This window comes from Podarcis erhardii (genome assembly GCF_964252035.2).
Source record: "Podarcis erhardii genome assembly, chromosome: 12".
Lineage (NCBI taxonomy): Eukaryota > Metazoa > Chordata > Lepidosauria > Squamata > Lacertidae > Podarcis > Podarcis erhardii.
Genome location: NC_138513.1, coordinates 17,363,883 through 17,389,581, shown reverse-complemented (window position 1 = coordinate 17,389,581; position 25,699 = coordinate 17,363,883). Strand labels below are relative to the sequence as shown.

General features: G+C 43.8%; 1 protein-coding gene across 10 annotated transcripts in view; it reads right to left on the bottom strand.

The window, feature by feature from the left end:
- The window catches only part of ABI1 (abl interactor 1), a 96,728-nt gene extending 74,889 nt beyond the window's left edge, over positions 1-21,839 (bottom strand). For 3 of the 10 annotated variants that reach the window (XM_081834431.1, XM_081834434.1, XM_081834433.1), the window contains exon 1: positions 21,577-21,839. In XM_081834431.1, coding sequence (XP_081690557.1) covers positions 21,577-21,693 — 117 coding nt within the window. In that variant the 5' untranslated portion in view covers positions 21,694-21,839. The remainder of the gene's footprint in view (positions 1-21,576) is intronic. The other 7 variants (XM_081834437.1, XM_081834438.1, XM_081834439.1 and 4 more) reach the window with 4 other exon arrangements.
- Between the last annotated feature and the right edge of the window lie 3,860 nt (positions 21,840-25,699).

Here is a 25,699-nt window from a genome sequence, read left to right as displayed (position 1 = left end):
TCCGGTTTACTAGCAGAATCGCAGAGAAATGTAACAAAACACACAAAATACAAACAGAACGTATAAAATGTCTATTAAATTGCAATGTGCCTTCCAAATAAAAATAACCATGCCAATTACTATGGAATAACCAGTAATGGTCCATTTCCACTAAATGTAGTCTTTATCACGTTAGTATGACAAAGCCCTAATTTGCAAAAAAATAGACTATGGAGTATTCCATAGCAATTGCTATTATTTATGTATTGTTTATATGGCACTTTGCATCTATAAAAGTATTAAGATTCTCATAAGTTCTGGGGCTTGTTTGTGGAGTTGCAAAAACGACACACAGTGTTAGAAACTGGGGTAGAAGAGGTAGGAGCCAAATGACTTCTGGGACCTGAGTTGTGTGTGCCAAAACAGAATGTCTAGTCGCCATGGGACAGGGGTCAACAACACTTTTTATTTATTATATTGATAAGTATGAATTAATATCCAATTCACATAAGTGGCAAATTGTTAATATCATATTTTAAGCAGAAATTTTGCTTAATGGTTGCCATTAATTTGATTTTAATTAATTTTTATAATGAAATGTTTTTAGAATGTTGTATTATTTTATTGTTGTTAGCAGCCCTGAGCCCGGCTTTGGCTGGGGAGGGTGGGATATAAATAAATTTTATTATTATTATTATTAAATTGTTAATGCATGTTTAGTGTTTACAATACAAATATTGGCACCATACTTCAGTCTTCAAAACACTCTACTCTTTATTGTTAAACTCCTTAACATATTGTCTATCCTTAACATTTACTTCAAGGCTTCAAAGCACATACATTTCAGTAATCCTTGAGGGTCAGCAAGGCACAAAAAATGGCACCCAGACTTTTTGAGGTGCTCACAGATGGAGAATCTAGGCAAAAAATGCACCTGGCGCCCTGCTAAAAACTTGATTTAAGATTATTCAACTTCTAGTTAACCACAGTGCAATATACTCCATCCCCCAAAGAGTACCCAAGTAGCCATCACAAAAACTGGGAACAGCAGGAGCTTAGCTATGTTCCGCCATCTTTACGCATGTTAATCTTGGCTGATAATGGAAAACAAACAAAATTTTAAGCCTAGCAGAGCTGACCTGAGTAACAATATATATAATTTAGAGAACACACGCTTGGCTAAGTTAAAGACTAAAAAATAAAGTTCACTTTTCAAAACCCTGGGTCATAAAACTCCCATTAAACAAGATGTTCAAAGAGGAGTAGCTAAGGATATTGTAAGTTTCCAAAAATAGGGAAATATGGCCCTTATCTGTTAATACACCAATTTCTAAACCTATTGAAAGCAATATTCTATGTGTGGTTTATATTCTGCTCTTGAGTCTCTCGTTTCTGTAATTTTAATTACACAATAATAAATATTTAATGTTCTCTGTGCTAAAGGCAAAGCCTTTTGATTTTGTAACTAGTTAACACTACCCACACTCTAATTACCACAACTGCAGTGTCTTGAGAGCAGCTTCCTTCACATGTGCATATACCCGCAAATAATAGTAATAATAATTATTATTATTAATAATAATAGTAACAACAATAATTTATTACTTGTACCCTGCCCATCCGACTGGGTTGCCTCAGCCACTCAATCCATTACATATAATAGTATTCTGGAGGGGGTCTACAAGCACTTGGCCCAATTTAACTAAGTTTCCATAGCACTGTCTCTACCCTGGGGGTGGGGACCCTTTTCAGCTTGAGGGCCGCCTTCCCTTAGTGTGCAACCTTTTGGGGGGCCAGGGATGAAGAGCAAAAAGTGAATGGGGCCAGAAGCAAAAGTGAGCAGAGCAATAGATGTGGGTCCTGCCTTTGTACAGGAGTCTACATTCCAGCCGTGCAAAAGTCAGCGCTTTATACAAACACATACTTCATCAGACAAGAAAGAGGCAAGCTTAACATGCCACAGAGCAGGTGTAGCCTGAAGTGGGGGAAAGGGCCGGACAGAGAAATCTGGTCTGGAAGGTCACGTCTGGCCCCCCTTACCTGTGATCTATTCCATTTAATGACAGTTGCAAAGACCACAGCATTACACAGAGCTCAATAAGAAGAGACAGCTACAGCAGACAGAGGTTGGGGGTGGGCAGAGTAGACATGCTGAGTAAGTTGTCCTTAAGGCTGCCATGCACTTCCGTAGCCTGCTGGCCCAGCTGAGCCACTGTTAAGAGATTACAGAGCCTCGCAGTGACACTAAGCACATGGCAGGTCATCATTCATTTATCAGCTTCTATCAGAACAGGGCCTTTGATGGCATAAGTGTCAGAACAAGACCTACGCTCATTCGATCATCATCACCGAATGGCATGTTCATCTAAACCAGAACAGTGTTCGATAGACCAAAAGAACAACTTAGTTTCTCTAAGATGAGCCTGAAGCACTGAGGGCAGCTATCTTTAAATTCCAGCCAACCTTACATGGTGTGGTAAGAAGAAAAACGAACACGTTCTGCTCCCCACTGATCATCACGGTCACTTTTGTGTAAAATAGGTGCATCTAAATTAAAATTAAAAGTTCTCAGTTCAGTGGAGAGGCAGAAAAACTTCAGATTAAGTCCCAACCCAGTACATAAGCACCAAGCAGATACAAATTTCCAGTCACAAACAACCACTTGGCAGAAATATATGGTGTCCCCCTAAATAACATTCCGCCTCTACTTTGTTTCTATCAATGAAGTAGTAAGGATGGTCTATAGCAGTAATTTATGAAATTTGAACCTTACTGTTCCCAAAAATTATTCCCTTGTCATGAAGATGATGGTGCACTTGCCTTTCCATTAGATTTACTGCCTATTGACTATATGGTTCAATTCTTATAATAATAAATGAGATACAAGAATATTAAATAATTCATTTCCTTCATCCTCCCTCCCATTTTAGTTCTTTCAGTTGCTTTATTTCCTCTGTTCATCTTTGCAAAATATCTCTAGGTTTTCCATGGCTATACAGGGTTATCCATGCCTGCCTTCCACTTAAGTCAGACTTTTATCCTCTGATCTGACCACAAAGATCCCCAGAAAGGACCACATTAATCTGACAACCACAAACCTAAAACTGGAAATGCTTGGGCAGGAGGACGAAGTGGGGAAATTAACATGGTGCCTAAATACTAAGTGTTGGTGACTGGCAAGTTTTTCAAAGGGAGAGTTTTTCAGAATAGAAAAATGTCTGTCTCTGGTGAGGTAGCAGCCACCACCTCACCTCTAAAGCCAACACACACACACACACACACACACACACACACACACAGAGAGAGAGAGAGAGAGAGAGAGCGCACAGAACATCCTATCCATTGGGTATGTTCACATCATATGGCAGCAAGAAGTCCTTATACCAGTCCCTGAACTTTTGGGGCATTCTGGCTCAAAACCAGCACCCTGCTTTGTGCTAAGCACTCATAAGACGGCTAACATATTTTGAAACCACTAAAGCTTTCTAACACCAGAGTTGGGGGTATCAGTCTTTCTCCGGCATTTCTAAAATGAATTTATGAGGAAGAGGACAGAGAGCAGAAACCTCTTCCGAGTCCAAATGCCATTTGGCTACTACTCTCCAAAATGTGTCTCCTCTGCGGCCGCTCCAACTGGTCACTATCGGATCAGTTTTTAAGAATCGGTCCCTGTGTGTTTGGAATCTAATCTTTCCTCCTGCCTGTTCATTCCTGTTTAGTAAGAGTGAAAGCCTGTGGGGGCAGAGATGGTTTTTCCCACCCTCATTTCTTAAAACCATTTATATACCACTCTTCCCCTTTTAAAGAAAATTCCATCAGGGCAATATACAAGAAAACAGCAGAAAAAAGTGCACTGAAATCCAAAGTTAAAATAACATTAATTTTTTTATTAAAAACCCCCACCAAATTACAACAGTAACAACAATCCATGGTAGCAAAACAAGTTCTTAAAAATCCATCACCAGAAGCTGGGTATTATTTTTTTATTAATCCCAGCAATGTGTGGGTGAAGATGTGAATCTTTAATAGTCACTGAAACACTGTCGCGGATACGGGCAAGGGGTTAAATCTCTGTCCAGCACTTTTAGAACTGTTTTGGCACTCAATCACAAATAAAGCAGAAAAACAGGGATGCAGTTATGAGGTCTAGGTGGAATTGCAGGTACGTACTTCATTGTCTCCGATCTTATCCTTCCTCCCCATCACATTTTGCCATCAGAAATTTGTCATTTTAACTGCCTGGCCCATGGCATTCATTCCGTCATTCCACCCAGTTCCATGTGGCCGTGCCCAGTCTCTGTAACCTTCTCCCTACAATCCTGCCTGTTACATTAAGTGTCTATGGAGGTTTCCCTTTCACATCTCCACCACCAAAGACGCAACTCCGCTGTAGCCTTTTGCCGTCGCTTAATGGCCCCCGTGAGACACAGGATTTTGTTCTCAATTAGCATTGCTGCTGCACTCCTTCCTTAAAATGTACATCACACCCCACTTGCTCGCCCCCATCACTGAAGTTCAACAAACAGTCTTCTGTTTCCTCCAGGCTCTGCATAACCCTCAGCCTGCAAAGGAAGGTGGGACTTACAGACCCAAAAGCAAAATGTGGATGCATGGAGCCTGACCTACGAGCGAGCGAGCGAGCCTACACAACATCCACACCCCCAGCACAATGCAAAAGTTAATCAGGAGTCCCAATGGACAGGTGTCTGTGTTTTTCCTGCCGTGAGTGTTAAACACACAGTTTGTTTTATCCTAGAATGTGTTGATTTGCTCAAGAGGCATAGATTTCTAAAAGTAGGCAAAACAGTTGCTTTCATACCGACAGCTGTAAACACCAACTGCTCTCCAAGGGTACTGGGGGGCAGGATTCCCAGAGAATCCTATTTAGTCTTCTGTTTAGTTTTGCATTTGTGCCAATATACAAGGCAAAAGGAGCAGAAGAGGTTTAGATTTTCCATTTGACTCCTGCGTGTGTGTTTTTAAAAATGGTATTAACATTTAACTAATAGGGGCAGAGAAAGCCAGGCACCAGGTTGACACATATTCATAGAATTGTAGAACTGGAAGGGACAAGGCTCAACTAGTCCAACCCCCTGCAATGCAGGAATCTTTTGCCCAACATGGGGCTCAAACCCACGACCCTGAGATTAAGAGTCGCATGCTCGACGAACTGAGCTATCCATCTGAGCCCCGGCAAGGAGTCTTGCCCTCCCGGACAGCCAGCACAACTACTATAGGACCTTCCCAAACTAGACTGGGATGGGGGGTATCCCCAAGGCAGTCATAGGACCAAGAAGTTTACAGGCATATCAGCTGGGTCCTTAAACCAGCAGATAACACCAACTTGCCTTTTCCAAATGATTGCATTTGACAAGACTGGACTGACAGCTCTCAGGTGAGAGGGATATGCTACTACAGTGGTACCTCGGGTTACATACGCTTCAGGTTACATATGCTTCAGGTTACAGACTCCACTAACCCAGAAATAGTGCTTCAGGTTAAGAACTTTGCTTCAAGATGAGAACAGAAATTGTGCTCCGGCGGTGCGGCGGCAGCAGGAGGCCCCATTAGCTAAAGTGGTGCTTCAGGTTAAGTACAGTTTCAGGTTAAGTACAGACCTCCAGAACGAATTAAGTACTTAACCCGAGGTACCACTGTAGTTCCAGCCAAGGGCCAGTCAGGTATTAAGGAACAGTAATGGACTAGATGAGGGCAATAAATTGAAACTCAATCCTGAGGAGGCAGAGATGTGCTGGGGGGTGTTTCAACCAGTCTTGGGTGATACCTGCATTCTCCCTAGAGCAGGAGAGACGTCCAGGGAGAGATTCTCCCTAGAGCAGGAGAGACCTCCAGATGTTGCAGGCCGTAACCCTAACATCCACTATCACCCCCAACACCTGTCACAATGAATGGGGGCCTGGTAGGGAGTTGAAGTTCAACAGGGCTACAGGCGAGCCACCTGGCACAAAGGATCAGGTGCTCAGTCTGGAAGCGCTATCAGATCTATCTTTATCACCTGTGGCTACCTCGGAACAGTTTCTATTGAAGGTGCAAAATACAGTGGTACCTCGGGTTACAGATGCTTCAGGTTACAGACGCTTCAGGTTACAGACACCGCTAACCCAGAAATAGTACTTGGGGTTAAGAACTTTGCTTCAGGATAAGGACAGAAATTGTGCTCTGGCGGTGCGGCAGCAGCGGGAGCCCCCATTAGCTAAAGTGGTGCTTCAGGTTAAGAACAGTTTCAGGTTAAGAACGGACCTCCAGAACGAATTAAGTTCTTAACCCGAGGCACCACTGTATACAAGTTTAGGAAACAAGCAGCAAACAGCATCATGCAACATGCGGGTGCATTTTCTATTGTAAATAACTGTCTTGAAAGTTGCAGCCCTCCCCCTCACTCAGAACATCTGCCCATGTTGTGTGATGCCAATATTACTGCTTCTATACTCAGCGAGAGTGTTCCTGACTAACCCATCCTCTCTTGTTGCACTTCCAATGAAAATAAGTTTTACTACTGTTTATGCTTGCTTTGCTCTGTAGACAAAACAGAGGAGCAGCTGGAAACCTATCTGGGGAGGTGCCTCTTTGAACAGAAAAGGCTAAACTGCATTCCAGCTTCAAATGTTCTGCTGTCCTGGAAGACTTACAAGGGGGACGAGGCGATATTTCGACACTTTTAAAGGTTACTTTGTAAGATTTAATTTGTGTTCTAGCATGCTCTTGCACTGATGAAGTTACTAATAACAGGCTGCAGAGCATATGAGCATTGCAGCCTAACACCCACCAGTGATTAGGTAGCATTTATTACATGTATATATTGCCTCCCATTAAAAGAAGTCTGGAATCAATTCATCACCAAGAAAGAAAAAATCCATGATAAACTCACATAAACAGATTAAAAAAACAGATTAAAACAGCACAATATCGTATCATTTGTGCTTCACAAATTCTTGGGGAACTGCAAATGTATTTGCCTGGATCTAAAATGATGGCAAGGTTGGTGCCAGGCAGGCCTCCCTGAGGAGAAATTTCTATACACAGAGGGCTACTACAGAAAAGACCCATTCCCATACTTCCACCCTCCAGACCTCCCTTGTGGTGGCACACAATGAAATGCCTCGGATTATGATCTCAGGACCCAGGCAGGCCGGGCTCTTGAGGACTACATTTTGGTCGATCATTTGAGATTGAGTTTTATAGTTCCCTTTTTTTGTACCTAGTAAACACTGGTGGCACACCACACATATACTATGGTTAGCCGTTATTTATATTTTTAAAAGAAACAGTGCAATTGGGATTCTTAGTTATTGCAGGGTTAGCCTTTTTTAAAAGAGAGGGAGAGCACATGTGCAGCATAGTAACAAATTCACATCTCTAGTTCACGATAAGAAATTCCGTAAAACTGTTAATAGCACTGAGAAATTACATTAAGGCAACAGTGAACATTTATTTCCACATTATTCATTCACACAGTCATTAGCCCTACCGTTTGTTGTTCAACCTGGAAAAAAGTATGAATGCCTGTCCCTGACCACCAAAAGGTCCTGTTCCATGAAAAATTAAATCTTTAAGGAGCACCTATCTGTATACTGAATAGCGCATTGCAAGTACCATGGCAAACAAGCTATGCTTAGTAAAGTGGCAAATGTCAAAAAGTTCTTTACCTCAGCAAAGTGGGAGGTCGGAGTGGAGAATTTCTGTGAGAATATGTACAAGGTTCAATATAAAATGGCCAAGATGGCTACAGCATGACTGATTTAGTACAAAGCTTGTTTTTCTAGCGTGATCACTCAAAACAGGAATGATAGTACATTCATTTCCAAATATGAGGCATTTGGAAGAGGAGTAGGAATCAAAAGTTTGGTTCCCTTCCCAACCTCAATGACTCACACTTAATCATCAACCTTACCCTTTACTCATCTGGAAATTAATTATAGTACAAGTGATTACACAGAAACATTGGCAGGCCTCACTAGATGACTGGCAAAAATAAGGACACTTTCTACTTCGACTACTATGCCTGTTTGCCCTTCAGGAACCAGAACACCTTGGCTTAGCAACATCACATAGGATCTTCAACTTTAAATCTCGTATCTTCCAGCTTCACCCAGAGGCACACTTACTTGGAAGTAAGCTCAATTAAACCAGTGTGGTATAGTGGTTTGAGTGCTGAGCTGGGATCTGGGAGAGCAGGGTTCAAATTCCCACTCACTTATTGAGCTCACTTGATGACTTTGGGTCATACCCTGTTCTCAGCCTAACCTTCTTCACAGGGTTGTTGTGATGATAAAACAGGGAGAGGGGTACAACGTAGTGCAGAAAATACAGTGCAGAAAATAAATACAGTGGTACCTCAGGTTAAGTACTTAATTCGTTCCGGAGGTCCGTACTTAACCTGAAACTGTTCTTAACCTGAAGCACCACTTTAGCTAATGGGGCCTCCTGCTGCAGCCGCGCCACTGGAGCACGATTTCTGTCCTCATCCTGAAGCAAACTTCTTAACCTGAAGAACTATTTCTGGGTTAGCGGAGTCTGTAACCTGAAGCGTATATAACCTGAAGCGTATGTTACCTGAGGTACCACTTTACATACAACGGGAGTTCATTCCAAGTAAAAATGCATCAGTTTGCACTGTGACTTTCTGAACACGTGCTTTCCAAGAAAGTCCCATTGTGAATAATAACTATCTTAAGTTCCAATTGGGTTGGATCTAAACTTATAGTGCAATCCTCCACATCTACTCAGAAGTCTCACTGTGTTCAATGAGGAGTTTCTTTCATATAAACATAAACAGGACAGCATTATAATTTAGACTTGTGGTGTTTGTTTGTTTGTTTGTTTGTTTGTTTGTTTGGCTGTAAATTGTTGTGGGTTGTCTTGGGTAAAATAAAGCAACTAACAAATTTAATAAATGATGATGATGACTAAACCTCATTAAGTTCAAAGGGTCCTTTCCTAAGCATGACTAAGTTCCCATTCAACCCACTGATTTGTGTGGGACCAAAATGCAACTACAGTGGTACCTTGGTTCTCCAACTTAACCCGTTCTGGGAGTCCTTTCGATTCCCCAAACCATTTGAAAACCAAGGCGCGGCTTCTGATTGGCTGCAGGAGCTTCCTGCATTCAATCGGACGTTTGGCTTCCGAAAAACATTCACAAACCGGAACCAGTTTGCGGCGTTCGGGAGCTGATTTGTTTGGGAGGCAAGCCGTCTGAGTACCGAGATCCCACTGTAATTTGCTCTAGGTCAAACCCAGTCACTTCAGTCTCCCCATCATAATTTCATACTTCTGTATGGTCCTTACTTTAAAACAGGGATAAACCAGTATGGTGCCCTCCTGATATCGCTCGACTACAGTTCCCCTCATCCCTAATTCTTATCCTTGGCCGATTGTCAAGGATGATGAGAGGTGTAGTCCAACATCACCTGGAGGGCCCCACATCGCCCACCACTACTTTGAAACAAAGTAGACTAAGTGGAAATGAGGAAAAACATCTTAGTCCTTACTCTAAACCCATCATTCCATGCTGTCAAGACAAAATCCTGTATTGCCAGGACCTACCAGAAGAAAGCCATCAGAACAGTGGTTCTTAGCACACTAGGAATCAGAAGGAATGCCATCTTCTTCAGGAGGCAGCAACACAGCCTGAGTATGGGAACAGTACCAGAATTCTTCACAGGATCTTATGCTCCAGACAAGGGAGGAACAAGACACTTTGATGGGGGGTGATAAAAAAAGCCAAATGAACTTCTCCCATAGCAATTAACATCTACCATAAGGAAGCTGCCTTATGCAAGCCATTACATTAGGCTGTCACAGAGGAAGGGGAGAGAAGGGATGCAAGACCATCATCAGCTCTGCTCCCCCCTCCATCAACTGTTGCTTGGCAACAGCCATTATATCAGGCAGCCACAGTGGAGGGAAGATATACAGAACCATCCCACAGCTGAGAAAACAGCAACTTTTCCTCTCCTTGAACCCCTCCACCCAAGCTGATTATTAGAATTTATAACTAAAAACTCATCCCCTTGTTTGCTTTTTCCTCCACCCTCCTCCTCTTCAACCCATTTTCCTTTTGTGTCATGACATTCTACAGTGTACAGGGACTGGTCTTCTTTTTTCCCTGGTCTGTAAGCTGCTCCAGGAGCCTTGTTGGGTTGAAGAGTTGGATAAATAATTCTTTGATTAAATACATAAGCCTTTATTATCATTATTTGAAATGAGATTATAAGGAAGGGACTACAGATTAGTGGCAAAGCACATGCCTAGCACAGAGAAGGTCCGAGGCTCAGTTGGTGGGGTGTCCAGGTCAGGTAGCGAGTGATGGGAAAGACTGCCTGATACCTTGCAGAGCCAATGCCAGTCAAAGTAGACACAATGGGCTGGATGAGGAAATAGCCCATACTTTATAGCAGGTGTGGGGAAACTTTGGCCCTCCAAATATTGCTGAACTACCCATCATCCTTGGCCACACTTGTTAGGGCTGCTAGGAGTTATAGTTCAAAGATTCCCAACATTAGAGGATTTCCATATGTTTCCAGGACTTGGGCAAGAGCACCATTATGTTTTTCCAGTGTTTCCATTCCTTTCAAATGGGGCTTGCATAGGATAATGTCCTGATGGATTGTGACCCACAGTTGACCCCAGCCTGCCAGTCTTCACAGCACTCAAGTCTCTCATTCAAGATGGCCACCTCACCTTGCCTCATGGCAGGGCTCCCTTTGCATTTCAACCCTCACTCATTTGCAACAACCCACACTCCTTTGTGGCACGCTTACACACACATTTTTATCCCCAACTCTTTAACCTCTGCTGAAACTCTAGATGGAATAAACTTTGGGAGATTTTATTTAAAGGATGTGAATAATTTAAGACCATAAAACATGAGGAAGTGCCTAGGAATAATGGAAGATGATGCATCGCTTTGTGAATTAGCTAGAGGATTGTTTGCAGAGCTTGCACCAACTTCAGAACACATCAAGTTTTCTAACTGCCACTAAACTATAAACAGACCTTGGGAGTTCATCTGTCATGAGAGTTTTTAAAGTTTGGAATGCAAACACAACTATGGAGCCCTTCCTTGCCATGGTAGGTACAGGAGTCAAGCATGCAGAACAGGAACAGGGAACCTGTAGTCCTCCAAATGCTGTTGGACTACAGTTTCTATCAGCCCCAGCCATTGTGGATTATGATCAAGGGAAGAGTCCAACAAGGTTATCACATTGCTGCCACTAGAGTACAGATAGCCAGTGCAGATGCCCAGTGATGCCTTCCAAGTTAGACTCTGATTAATGCTTTAGCCAAACCTAATCAGCTTGGCATGGCTTTCCTTCACCCCTCCCTTGGTTGCCAGTCAGCAATGGGGACCCATAAGAAAATGAACACCCTTCTCCATGCAGAGAGAACTAGATCTAACTTAAAGGAAAAACAACTCCAATATCACAGGAAGAAGGCAAGTCATTTTGGGGGTGAAGGGGAGACAATGGAGCCCCCCATCCCCTGGCCAAAAAAAACAGAAGAAGTGTGCATGCACATGAAAGCTCATACCAATAACAAGCTTAGTTGGTCTCTAAGGTGCCACTGGAAGGAATTTTTGTGTGTGTTTCAAACCTATCTATGATAGGATAAGGGATGAGATGCCGACTGCACTCATTTTTCACAGACAGCTCATTTGAAAATGAACTGTCACAGATGTACCCTTAATGAACTGCTCTCTTTCAAACTAGCGATAAAACAGTCATTGATACCGAAGGAGGAAAGATCTCGAGTCATACTAAACACAAACGTTGATTTGTTGTTAGGAAGGAAATCTACTGAATGTAGGCTTAGATTAAAATTTTAGTATCTTTTGAAGTCTCTTGCTCACTAGTGCACTACACTCCCTTCCATACTGCTGCACACAGTCCAAGGAGACCTGACCTACGAAAGGGCTCCCCCCCCCCATGAAATTAATGTGTTGGATTCAAAGGTGATGCGTTTTTAATGCTGTCGGGGGGAATTGGTAAAGAGAGTTACCTACAAGAATGCGTACCAAAAAAGCCAAGACTTCTACGCTAACATAGTATTCCCTTACATATTCTCTACATCTCTTACATCATGGGTCAGCAGAAGATAGTCTATGGGCAATAACCAGATTCCCTTAGAGCACCGAGTGTTGGGCTAGATTGGTCTTGGCCTGATCCCAAGCCACCACCGATGTTTTTAAAGCAACATAAAAAAATTCCTTCCAGTAGCACCTTAAAGACCAACTGAGTTAGTTCTAGGTATGAGCTTTCGTGTGCATGCACACTTGCACACGAAAGCTCATACCTAGAACTAACTCAGTTGGTCTTTAAGGTGCTACTGGAAGGAATTTTTTTATTTTGTTTTGACCATGGCAGACCAACACGGCTACCTATCTGTAATTTAAAGCAACAGTACAGGTAGAAGCAAGGATGCTGGCAGTCACTCCCTTATCGGATTACATAATACCTGTTCTGCAAGGGCTATACGGATAACAAATTTGCTTCTAGGCACAGTTCAAAGTGCCTAGAATCATGACTTTTAAAGGCCTTGATGATGGTTCAGGTCCCAAATAGCTTAGGGACCTACTCCTCCTATACCAGCAGTTGATGGGAAGCCTTTTAGACCTGGCGGGTTACATCTTTATATCCGCCTATCCCTGCAGGCCAAATTTGACAGGTAGGTGGAACCACCTTTTTCTCAATCATATGACTTCATAAGGGGACAGCAATGACTTTCAAGCACCATGCAGGGCTTGCAAAGAGGCCTGTGCTGTGCTTTGAAGCACTACTGTTCAGCAGGCTTGCCTTCAGCTCCCCACCCATGGTACACAGGCAGGGAGCTCTGCAAAGAATTGCTGCGCAAGTGAGTTCCGTGTGAGGAACTTGCACAGCCAGACCAGGCGCGTCCCACACCTGATTTGTTTAAAACATTTTTACCCTGCCTTTCAAACCTTCATTCATAGTCACTGCAAACAGAATATTTATTCAGTGATACCCTCCAAGATGGTCTAGCCATACATGCTTCTTTTAAAAGCATGGAGCCAACTGTAAGAGGATAGTACTGTACACCCTCATAAAATGTGAGAAAAAGGCTGGAAGTTGTTGCCCCATCCCCCAAATTCTAATGTTCATTATTTATACAGTGGCCTGGATAAACCTATACCCCATTCATGAACATACACATCCCATATGAGTCAGGGATTCACAAGTTTTAAAGTAGTATTACCAATAACAGTAGTCATTCATGTACTGAGGTTGATCTGTTTACAAGTGTCACATTATTCTAACCCGACTGAAACTAGAATTGAATATGACCCTAAGTTTACATTTGATCTAATTAGTAGATTTTCCTTAGGCAAACTGCAAACACTGAAGCAAATAATGCATCTGCCCAGCATATGAGAGAGAGAGAGAGAGAGAGAGAGAGAGAGAGAGAGAGAGAGAGAGAAATGGCAAATGCTTCCTTAAGTCTTTACTTATACTTATATTAATTAGCTCTTAATGAGACTTGTTGCAGGAGGATCCAACATATTACCCAATCTCCTGCAGCCAGGTGAGACAATACTCAACTGAAAACTGCTATGCAAACCAACTCATCTTCACAGAATTGTAATTCGCCACCCATCTGATTAATATAATTAAATGGCTATGCTGTTTAGCCATGTCTAAAAAAATCGAGGACCAAAATGATGAATTGTGACTTGTATTTTAAGAGACAGGAATTCCCCTAAGGACTTCTGCTCACAGATGGAATATCATCTACCATCAACCTTGAGCCTAGAACAAGTCCACACAAGCGGCTCAGTTTCTGGACACTATTTTGCAGCTACATAATGACACAGAAGCACCACCTTATTATACAGAAAATCCACTGTTGGCTACACATACTTACACAGATCTAGCTTCCACCCAGAGCACTCCACAAAATCAGCTGTCTGCCCCGCGCTCCTGGCTGCATACCATAAGGTCGTGAATATAAGCTGCACTTTAACTTTTCACAGTGGGAATTTTGGGGGAAAGTGATGCTTATATTCAGGCCAATATGGTAATAATCCATACAACAGGATACATATATCACAAGCAAAAAGGAGCATAGAGAAGGTCACAAATTCATTCCCCAGCATTTCCATGTAGGGCTGGGAGATCTACTTGTCTGAAACCCTGGAGAGCCACTGCAAGACAGAATGGATGATATTGAGTAAGATGGTCAAATGGTCGGACTGAATATCAGGCTGGGCAGTGTAGAAAAACTGATCAAGACACCCACTTCTCTCTATCTATGTCCATCACAGAAGTAGCAGCTAAGGTTCTCTATTCTAAAGCAGCCTGGTTATAAAATAAATTACCTCACTCCATTTGATCTAGACATGTTTTTATCTCTCTCTCTTTTTTCACAGCAGTGAAGCCTACAAAACAAGATTTGGAAATTTTAAAGACAGATTTGCAATAATTCAGCTGTGCGATCTTCCCCCCATTAGTCAAATCCTAAAATCCCCGCAGTATTTGCATTAGCTTCCTTTTATTTATATTCAGTTCCTCATGCCTTCTCTGCATCCAGCAGCTGACACACACTTTTAATTTCCTCCATGCTTTGAACCTCACTGGTTCCTTTCAAGTCTCTTCCACCATCATCCCCTTTTCATTCCTCTCAGATAAAGTGCTGATTACCTAGAAGGCTTATCTGACCCAGAGGGCTAGGGGAGGCTACTATCTAGAATTCTGTTTGGCTGCTGCTGCTTGCGTCACTGCACATGGTAGCCAGAAGCTTACTTTCCAGTACAATACAATATTGGCAGCTACAGCTTCGGCAGTCGGAGGAAGACAGAAATAGGATTCAAATCCAGAAGATTTGGATGTAGTAGCCCTTTGTCTTTTACAGTGATTAAATTTAGACTTTCACAATGAGAACTGGCAGCCTGGTTTAAGCCACACTTGTCCAAGCACACACACAGAAAAGCAAAATGTCAAATGGCTCTTTCAAGGTTAGGCGTCGCCAGAAGATCCGCATGTGCTCTGATCAAGAGACAGTTGAGAGGCAAAACCTGTTCCATATCCGCTCAGCAGTATGGAGGTGGCGACAGAAGACAAGCCAGTCCTTTTCTATAGGATGCACTCCGTGCTTTCTTTCTCTTAAAGGCGTGTCGTGATTTTGAGAGCTCCAAGGCAGGGAAAGGAAATTACAGCTCTCCAGATGTTGTTGAGGCTGCAACTCCGAACATCCCTGACCGCTGGTCATGCTTGCTAAGGCTGATGGAGGCCCACAGGCACCTCATCCCTGCTTGAAGCTTTCATACGTGGAAATTCTTTTGGTAGATTAAGCCAAGAAGTAGAACTAGGATCACCCAGTGAACTCCACTGACGTGCAAGGATTCAACTGTGGACCTCCCCGATACAAACCCAAGCAGTCTAACCACTAAAGCACATGTTATGGTTGTTGCTTTCGTTCTTGTAGGTATAATGGGTGTGGTTTTTTAAAGTGAAGTGGGAGCAAAGCATTTTTCAAAAAAATTAAGCAAACACATCTACAGTGGTACCTCGGGTTAAGTACTTAATTCGTTCTGGAGGTCCGTTCTTAACCTGAAACTGTTCTTAACCTGAAGCACCACTTTAGCTAATGGGGCCTCCTGCTGCTGTTCTCATCCTGAAGCAAAGTTCTTAACCTGAAGCACTATTTCTGGGTTAGCGGAGTCTGTAACCTGAAGCGTATGTAACCTGAAGCATATGTAACCCAAGGCACCACTGTATTCTTTAACTATGCATCTCCTTCATGCCTCTTTTTTTTTTAGTCCTGCATCTTGAGCTGCTACGACTTGCTTTCCACAGGGAAGGAAGTTGGGACAAGAACGTGCAATTCAACAAGCACTGGAAACTCAGTTTGAATCCGATGCAAACGCCAACTGCAGAGATTTCTTTCCCAGCCCCCAGCTTGTGTGCACACAGGCACACACACACACACACACACACAGCCCTACATTGCCCTGTGTGTTACATTCTCTAATCCTGGGGCAGCAGGACCATAGACATTGACACTACTAGCAAATTCAATCCCCTAGAAAAGTAATCTCTACACTAGTCCAACTGCAGAGCAGATGGCTTTGTACAACTGCTGGTATAACTCTGTCTTACACTAAAAATCAAATCAGTATTATCAACTTGTTTATCACTTTATACTGAATTGGGCTAAATCCACATAAAAGCAGAAAAATTAGGTATTAACCTAAAAAAAAAAACCCACGAGTTCTTCCTTCTACACCTTAGCATGGGGAAATACCTTTTCACCCCTCATTCACCCCCAGCTTTGACATTCAGTTCTGTTTTAAAAGCAGGTTATGTGAGCTTATATGAGCGAATGCTAGTTATAATTGGGGGGGGGGGGAGACTTATCCACACTGGGGTAAACGTATTTAAAAGCTACTGTATTTGAAAAAAGCACAGTGCTGGACAGGTTTGCCACAACAAGAATGACACACAAACACATACACAAACACCAACCAACAGGTCAAAACATGTGCTGCAGTTACAACACCACAGTATGTGTCATATTTCCCATGAGTAAAACCAAAAGCAACCTCGCCTTTTTCAAGCATTTGTATCAGCAGCTTTCTTTGGGTGGAGCAAGAAAACCATGAAGCTGGAGGTGGAGGGGGGGGCAAGGAAACTGCTTAACTCTTACGGTTGTGGAAAGGCAGGTCAAACTTTTAGCTGCTGGCAGTGCCAAGACGTAAAACCTGTTCTCCTCAAGCACTTCATGTGTAAACGCCAGTGTGGTCTAAACAGGAACAACATGCCAAATCATATTCAGGCTACATCTTGCTTGGTAAACGAAGAGGAAGACAGCTTTTATGGGGAATTATGGGGGAAACCACTATGAAGGTTCATATAATATTACAAATGTGGGTACATTTGCAAGGATGGTTTGCCCTCAAGGCCTATTGCTGACACAGCCGTACCCCTCTAGGATTCCCACACATCCTAAATTAGATCCAAGTTAAACTAAAGTGGAAAAAATGTGCAGCAAATTCCAAGCAATCCTGAGAGGGATCCATGCTAAGGTCATATGGTAGGCACATCAGCAGCATGAAATAAGTGCTCCCCAAGCTTTCAGTTGATGGATTCGCTAGAAGTTATGAAACCTAATGCAAGAATTGTGGTCTCCCGAGGACTTATAGAAGCAACAGAAAAGGGGGGGGGGCGACAAATGGTGCAAAGCAATAGCTATCCCAAGAGTCCCAATGCATTGTGAGCTCTTCCTCAGGAGAGTCATGCTTAGTTATAGAAGATTCAGAGCATCATTGCAAAAAGCCCGTTAGCTGTAGAATGGCACACAAGCCATGCATCTGTATGTCACTGTATAGCTTGAACAGAGAGTCTAGCACCTTTCTTGCTTGGAACTAATGCTTAACTATCTGAGGCAAGGTGACCTACTCTAAGTTTTGTTTTCCCTTTTTATGCAAACTGCTTTGAGCGCACTTTGAATCATGAGTGAAGGGCCCAATTAGCGTTGGTGCATCGCCAAGACCTTGGCACGATATGCACTAGAGCCAATTAGATATCCAAATAAATAATATATTTGTGGGAAATGCGGTATATAAATAAATTGACTAAGACTATAGCCCCTCCTACCACAACTGCACAGGACAGAACTGGAATTATATTCAAAATGCATTTCCCCACTTTTATCAATACTAATAGCACTTTTTGTAAGCCTTCCATGTCTTTACAACAGACATGGAGGGTAGGTTGATATTATCCCCATATTACCGGGGGTGGAGGGTTTGGGAAGGGGGCAGAAGAGGCCAAGAAATAGGATTTTACTTAGAACCCAGTGAAGTCACAGCAGAAGTGATCCGGGACATTCCCACTATAGGCTCAGTCACTTGATCCTTGTAGTATGTCAGATGCAGAGTTTCCTACAGAAGTTCCCCTTTAGATGTTACCAACAAGTGCCACAAGCTGATTTTTTTATTTTTGGGGGTGGGCGAACACAAACACCAAGCTGGCAGCCCTGATGAGTAACATCTGAAGCCACTCGAGAGTCAGAACTTCCTTTTAGAATATATCACATAGTGTACAGCCTCTAAAACACGGCTAGTCCATGTTTTTCCTGTATCTAAAGAACAAAATATTGAAGACTCAGTGGGAAGCAGAAAATACTTTGCTGCCTATCCTCACTTGACACCAGGTGGTGATGTGGGGGAAGCAGAAAGTTTGGTCACATTAAGGGAGAAAGAGCATTTAATTAATAAACTCACATTTGATTTTTTTTCAACTACTGATGACAGCAGATTGATGTGTTTAAGCATAGATCTGACCCAAAAATCTAGAAAGGTGGATTCCTTTTTCATAAAAACAGTGCACGATTACAGGATGACTTCCTACTTATTTCCCACAGGTAGAAAATAAATTTTCCAAAAATCTTAATATTGAGCTTATCTGCACACAGTTTCTTTTCCAACTCTCATCCCACTCCTTGATCAGTAAGAAGAGTGGGTTTTTTTTATTTTGTGCTTTAAAATATCATGCATTTAATATTTTATGCACTCCAGGCTTCCTAAAGTACATTGTTATATGCAACTTCATAAAAACACACATATTATATAATTATATAATTATAATATATAATTTTATATATACGTAGGCTTTTTAGAAAACTGACAATGCACAAGCAGCTTGGGTATAAGTGGTTACTTGTTGCAAAGAGGTGGTCCAAAGCTTGATCGGGTCAGAACTGCCAATTGTGTTTCTAAAGCCATTCAAAGCAGATTCCTCCTCCCACCCTACCCCACAGCCTGTCTCTACAGACACTTTTCTTCTAGCCAAGCACACATTGCTACTAGAGTTCAGCTGAGGAGAAAAACACCACAGGAGGACAAACTGTGATGAGGCAGGCAGGCATAGGTTCTGCACTCATCCACGTACTCCAGTTGCTGCTCAAACATGAATCCCCAACACCCTTCATTCTGTGCGAATGGGGGAGGTAAGTGTTTAAACACATAGATCTGCCATAGTCACAACTAATTTGGGCCTTAACTTTTCAATGAAAAATGTTACTTGGATGCAGAGAAATATTCCAAGTAAAGGCAACATGGAGAACATTCAGATAGCGATACCAAACCACTCCCAAATTCAGTGCATGCCATAAAAAAAAAAAAAATGGGTAGGAGAGGGAGAGAAATCTACTGTACAATCATACCTCAGGTTGAAGTAGCTTCGGGATAAGTATTTTCGGGTTGAGCGCTGCAGCAAACAGGAAGTAACTGAGTGTGTTACTTCCGGGTTTCGCCACTCGTGCATGCGCAGACAGTCAAAATGCCGTCACGCGCATGCGCAGAAGCGGCGAATCGCGACCCACGCATGTGCAGACACGTGGACATGGGTTGCGTTCGCTTCTGGATGCGAACAGGGCTCCGGAACAGATCCCATTCGCATGCAGAGGTACCACTGAATATACTTATCACCACATAACTTTGCATGCAGAAGCTAGGAAGGGTAGTTAATGCTGGAGGCAAGCCTAAGGAAAGGTCCTTGGGACGAAGCAGCGTGAAGCCTAGATTGTAGCCAGGCAAACATATGCAGCATGCAACAGGTTCCACAGTACTTTTATCTAGATTTTTTTAAAATAGTGAAGTTGCTGTAGCCTTTTCCTAAATATTATCCCCACAGAAATGTGTGAAAATAATCAGTGGGGACAGTGGCTGCAAACCTATGAGCACCTAGCGTAGGACTGCCATTCAACTTAGTGGGGCACACTCCCAAGTAGACACACACAAAGGATTGTGCTGTTTAAGCCCTTTAGAAGTTACAAAGATCATTTAGACGGGTAGAAATGCATTTGAAGCACGCACACATACACAAGGCTAGTAGACAGACCGGAAAAAGGAGTAACAAATAAGATTCTTTTCCTGAGTAACGTAAAGGCCCCATCAGAACTATTTAAAAGCAGTATCAAGCCACTTTGAACAGGCATGGCTTCCTGCAAAGAATCATGAGACCTGTATTTTGTTAAGGGTGCTGAGAATTGTTAGGAGACCCCCATTCCCCTCACAGTGTTACATTTCTCAGTGTAGTTTAATAGTCAATCCCTTTCCCCAGGGAACATTGGAAACTGCAGTTCTGGGAGGGGAATAAGGGTCCTCCTAACAGTTCCCAAAATTGTCTGGGAGAAACCATACCTGTTTAAAGTAGTGCAGATGGGGCCTTAGACACAGGTTCTCTTTCATGGAGCCTAAATATTTCACTCCAGAATGTATTAATTATATGAAATAAACAGGTCAGCCCATTTTGAGGAGAACCAGCGTATCCTTTTAAAAAAATAATGCTTTACTTTTCCTGGCTGCATACCTGCAGCTCCCTTCTCTCAGAAATTTATCGTTTCAGCAATCTAGCACCATGCCAGGAACACAATTCATTTGGACTTGGTATGAATTACACACCAAATATTAAATAAACAGTGTCCACAGAGAATTCGCTTGCGTTATTAAATTACATGAAGTAATTTATAAGTGTGTGCAGCGTGCGCATGCATACACAAGCGTGAGACAGGGGTGGTTTTTCCCCACCCCCACCCCCCTTCCCTTCTTTCACAAATTCAGGATTTCACATTACTACAGTAAACAAGCCAAACAAGTCTCACTTCAAAAGTCATTTCGCTGCATTCATTTCGACATATTTGAAGTGGGGGGGGGGAGGCATAACCCTCACACCACACCGCTCCCACCCCTCAGAAAAAAAAACCCTGAGCGAAGTCTGATGTTATATACTCTCTCTTTCTACTTCCAGTTTTCTCAATGGCTTTTAAACAACACACAAACACATACAAATTGAGATATGATCAGAACCCCAAAGGGAAACTAATGGAGAGAGGCAGAGAGAGAGAGAGAGAGAGAGAGAGACAGAAGAGATATAGATATATATGAGGGGAAGCAGTCTGAAGGTAAACAGGCAGGGCTCTTGCTAAACCCATGAACCATTTCTCCCCCACCCACCCAGCCACTTCTGCCTCCAGACGTTCACAGAAACACAGGGAGGGCTGTGGAAGAAGATACCCTTTACAGACACACCCTCAGATCGGAGCAGACGGAATAGCCACCGTCCATTAAACCCCCCACCCCACCCCAGGCGCTTCAAGGGAAACACAGCCCCGAGGTGGAGCTGGGTGGGTGGGAGAGAGGAAGCCCTCGTTTGGTTCAAAAGTTTAAAGGGAAACGCCGCGGGATTGGACTGGGGGAGGGTCGGGGTGGAGGGGAGGGGAGAAGAGGGCGACACCATGTCTCGCAGCCTGGGCTGGGCGCTGCAATGTGCCCGGAGAGGCTTGCCCAGTGTCTGGGCTGGGTGCTTCTCTCCCCTTCACAACAGCCCTTGCCCACTTCCTGTGTGTGTGTGTGTGTGTGTGTGTGTGTGTGTGTGTGTGCAAGAGAGCGAGTGTGTGTGTGTGTGTGTGTGTGTGTGTGTGTGTGTCTAGGGGAGGTCCCCCCCCCTCTTCCCCCTGCCGTGAAGGCGAAGGGAGGCGACTGGCTTCCCCCTCCGCCGCCCCCCCAGGAAAGGCAAGCGAGGTCTCCCCGCCGGCGCTGCCTTCCCTCCTGCCTACCTGGATGTAGTTGTTCTCGCAGTAGTCGGCGACCCTGGTGAGGTTCTGGTAGCTCTCGAGCAAAGCCCGCTTGCCAGAAGGGATTTCCTCCTCTAGTAACATCTGCAGCTCTGCCATTTTCCACCCCTCCGCATCGCTTCCTCTTGCATTAAAGAGACAGCGGGAGCTCCGCAAGCTCTCCAGCCAGCCCGCCTGGTATTGTGGGATTCCTCCTCCTTCTCCTCGCCACAGAGACTTCGCTTCCCCCCGCCTCCCACCCACACCGAGCCGCTCTCGCTCTCGCCCGTCCCTCGCCTGCCTCCTTTTTCGCCCGCCTTCCTTCTCAGCCGCCGTCCCCCTCCCCCCCCGCCCCGCAGGAAAAGGCGAGCGCAAGGCACGCCGGGAGATGTAGTCACGGCTCTTTCTTGCCTCCCTCCCTTCCTCTTTCCCGCTTTGCTCGGTCTATATTAGTAATAGGACGCGGCCGCCGTCATCTCCTTGCGCTCTGGCAGTGGCTTCGTTTCCCTGGGATCCGCGCGGGCGAACCCGGCAGGGTTTCCCAGGGATGGGAGAGTGACTTGGAAGGGATCCTGAGGGTCATCCAGTCGGACCAGTCCAACCCGCTGCAATGCAGGAATACGCAGCTGTCCCGTGCGGGGATTGAACCTGCAAACCTCGGCATTATCAGCACCGCGCTCTAACCGATTTAAGCTGCCCTTGAGAGGCAGAAAGCTTTGAGTGCTGACATGCGCGTGCCGGAAATACTGTGGTTTCCCCACCCCCCAAGCCTTGCAAAATATAAATATTAGCCTCCAGCCCCAGCCCCCCACAAACTGGACACCCGTCAGGAATTCTTTAGCTGTGGTTCCTGCAGTGCAGGGGGGTTGGGCTAGATGACCCTCTGGGTCTCTTCCGACTCTGTGATTCTGTTGTGAACCGCCCTGAGATCTACGGATGAAGAGAGATACACAAATTTAATAAATAAGAATAATGAGGATTCTATATAGAGAAGATATATATATATATGATTGGGACACAGGTGGCGCTGTGGGTTAAACCACAGAGCCTAGGACTTGCCAATCAGAAGGTTGGCGGTTCGAATCCCCGCGACAGGGTGAGCTCCCGTTGCTTGGTCCCAGCTCCTGCCAACCTAGCAGTTCAAAAGCACGTCAAAGTGCAAGTAGATAAATAGGTAACGCTCCGGCGGGAAGGTAAATGGCGTTTCGGTGCGCTGCTCTGGTTCGCCAGAAGTGGCTTAGTCATGCTGGCCACATAACCCGGAAACTGTATGCCGGCTCCCTCGGCCAATAAAGCGAGATGAGCGCCGCAACCCCAGAGTTGTCCATGACTGGACCTAATGGTCAGGGGTCCCTTTACCTTTACCTTTAGTCCTTATGATTACAGGGGGGGGGGGGAGGAACAGCAACGTGTATGATGTAGACAGCCAGGTGCACCCACCCAAACCTCCAAAAGTGAAGTTTCCACAGTACACAAGCGGGTTGGGCAGGACTATGCAGCCATAGTTGCAATTCTTACAGAATTTGATGGGCCTAAGCCTCCTGACATCAGTGGGCTTTCAGGACATCTCATTCTGCAACAGAGATGGGAGTACAGCTAAATAAAAATATTTGGGACCTATGAGATAGCTTTACCCTACATGTGCCCAGTCAACCACTTTGATCAGCAGTTGGCACTACTATAGGTGCCGCACTCGGTTGTTTGGTGTGGCAACACCCACACTTTGGAACTCCCTGCCTATTGAAATCAAGCAGGTGCCTTCACTACAGTGGTACCTCAGGTTAAGTACTTAATGTGTTCCGGAGGTCCGTACTTAACCTGAAACCGTTCTTAACCTGAAGCACCACTTTAGCTAATAGGGCCTCCTGCTGCTGCCGCGCCGCCGGAGCCCAATTTCTGTTCTTATCCTGAAGCAAAGTTCTTAACCTGAAGCACTATTTCTGAGTTAGCGGAGTGTATAACCTGAAGCGTATGTAACCTGAAGCGTATGTAACCCGAGGTACCACTGTATACTCTTTTCGGTGACATTCCTGTTCAGACAAGCCTACTCATATGCTTAGGAAGTTGAGGTAATTTTAGTCAGTTTAGTAGTTTAACATGTAAGTTTAAAAGTAGAATTGTAATTTTTTCTTGCTTTTACTGGTTTATCTTTTGTAAACCACTCTGTTATTATTATTTTTTACAATCAAACAGTGTACAAATTTTATGAAACAGCTATATACATGTATGTATATGATCTCTGCAGTGGTTTCCAGGCTCGCCCCGCCCCCAGCCACTTGAAAATTGCTGAGAGTCTTGGCAGGTCACAATTTTGCTTCTGGTTGTAGCAATTGTAATGCACTGGGCTAGATGCTGTGTGATTTTTAATTGTATTTCTATTGCTACTTTTATTTTTTATAGTGGGTGTCATTGTATTGCAATCTAAATTCCATAGAATTCAAACTGTAATACAATAAAATGCAATATAAAGATAAAAGAATCAATAGAAATGCAATTAAATAATCAATATGAATATTTATTACAGACACACTGTGGATCACCTGAAAGACACTGTGGATGTACTGCAGAAGGCTAGTATGTGAGAAGGGCAGAAATAATAGTACGAATATGTAAAATGTTATCTTCGTGAAAGAGGAAAGCACTGAGGATTCTGACACTCACATCATTATAGGACTTTATAGCAAAGCATCTCCCTTCTCCATAGCTGGCACAAATGAATTTTAGGATGGAAGCCTTGATTATGAAACCTCACCATCTGCTTTGCTTATGGCTTCATGCTGATTGATTTTCATATGGAAAGAACATCAAAGGGATTGTGACAGGACATTCCGTTTCAAGGCAGTCCCAGAATCCTCTGCTGCTGCTTCTTTTCCTGCAAAAGTCACTAGCAAGAATGCCAATTAGTGCCAACTGCAAAGATGATAATAATGTGTAACATAGAGCTCAATGTACCCTCCTTAAACGTGGCAGTCCTAAAACCAGGAATATCATTTCAAATTGTAGCTGGTACTTTAGGGATGGGTGAACAACCTTACTTCCTTCAGATTCACATTTTTCTGATCTTAAGTTTGCTTTTCCACATTTCCACATCAGCCTTGGTTTGTATCTTTTTGGGGGCGGGGGAGGGAAGTTCTAATAAAAATCCAGCAGCATTTTAATGCAAAATTCTCCTAACGTTTGTTTGCAATTTTTCCTACTATACGCATTTTTGCAAAGCTATTTCTCCTAGTACAGTCTAGTTACAGGTAGGTGTTGGTCTACTGTAGACAAAACAAAATAAAAAAAATCCTTCCAGTAGCACCTTAGAGACCAACTAAGTTTGTCACTGGTATGTGCTTTTGTGTGCATGCACACTTCTTCAGATATCTCTAAGGTGCTACTGGAAGGAATTTTTTTATCTAGTACAATCTGCATGCTATTTTCACTAATAGATGCACTTATATATTGGAAAACTGCATTACAAAATTCAAACAAGTGTGACTTTGGAACCATGACTGTTTCTGTTCACGTATTGTTTCGGGAAGTGTGACAACTAGGTGGATAAGGTAGGTACAGATTTTGGCAGTGTGCACCTTACCAGCTGCCCAGTAGTGCTGACCCTTAATGCTGACCCAGGGTAGGGGAACATTCAGCCACTCAGAATGTAAAACCAGTGGAATTTTAGAGATACAAATAAGAAGTTGTATCCAGCTATGTTCTGCTCAAAGTAGACCCATTGAAATGAATGGACCTAATTTACTTGTGTCCATTATTCATTACAGTGGGTCTGCTCTGATGATGAGTAACAGCGGATGCAGCCCAAAATTGACAACCTTTGGCTGGACCATGCAGTTTTGGATTTTAACTGTGGTTGGGATTAGCAATTATGATGCTTGCTTCCAAGTTGTAGAAAGCTTCATTAGGAGGGGTGAGGCCAGCCAGGGGCAGGACGTTCTGCGGGGCCTCCGAGGAGTCTGCCTGCCTCTTCCCACTCAGCTGCCCCACAGCTGAGGGGGAGGCGGCGGGCGGACCATTTGGGGCAGTGTGGAGCCTGCGGGCACCCAAGCCACTTCGTCACTCCCAGGAGAGACGCGTGGCTTGGGCGCGCTGCAGGCCCCGCATTGAGTGCCACCCGGCATGTTGTCAC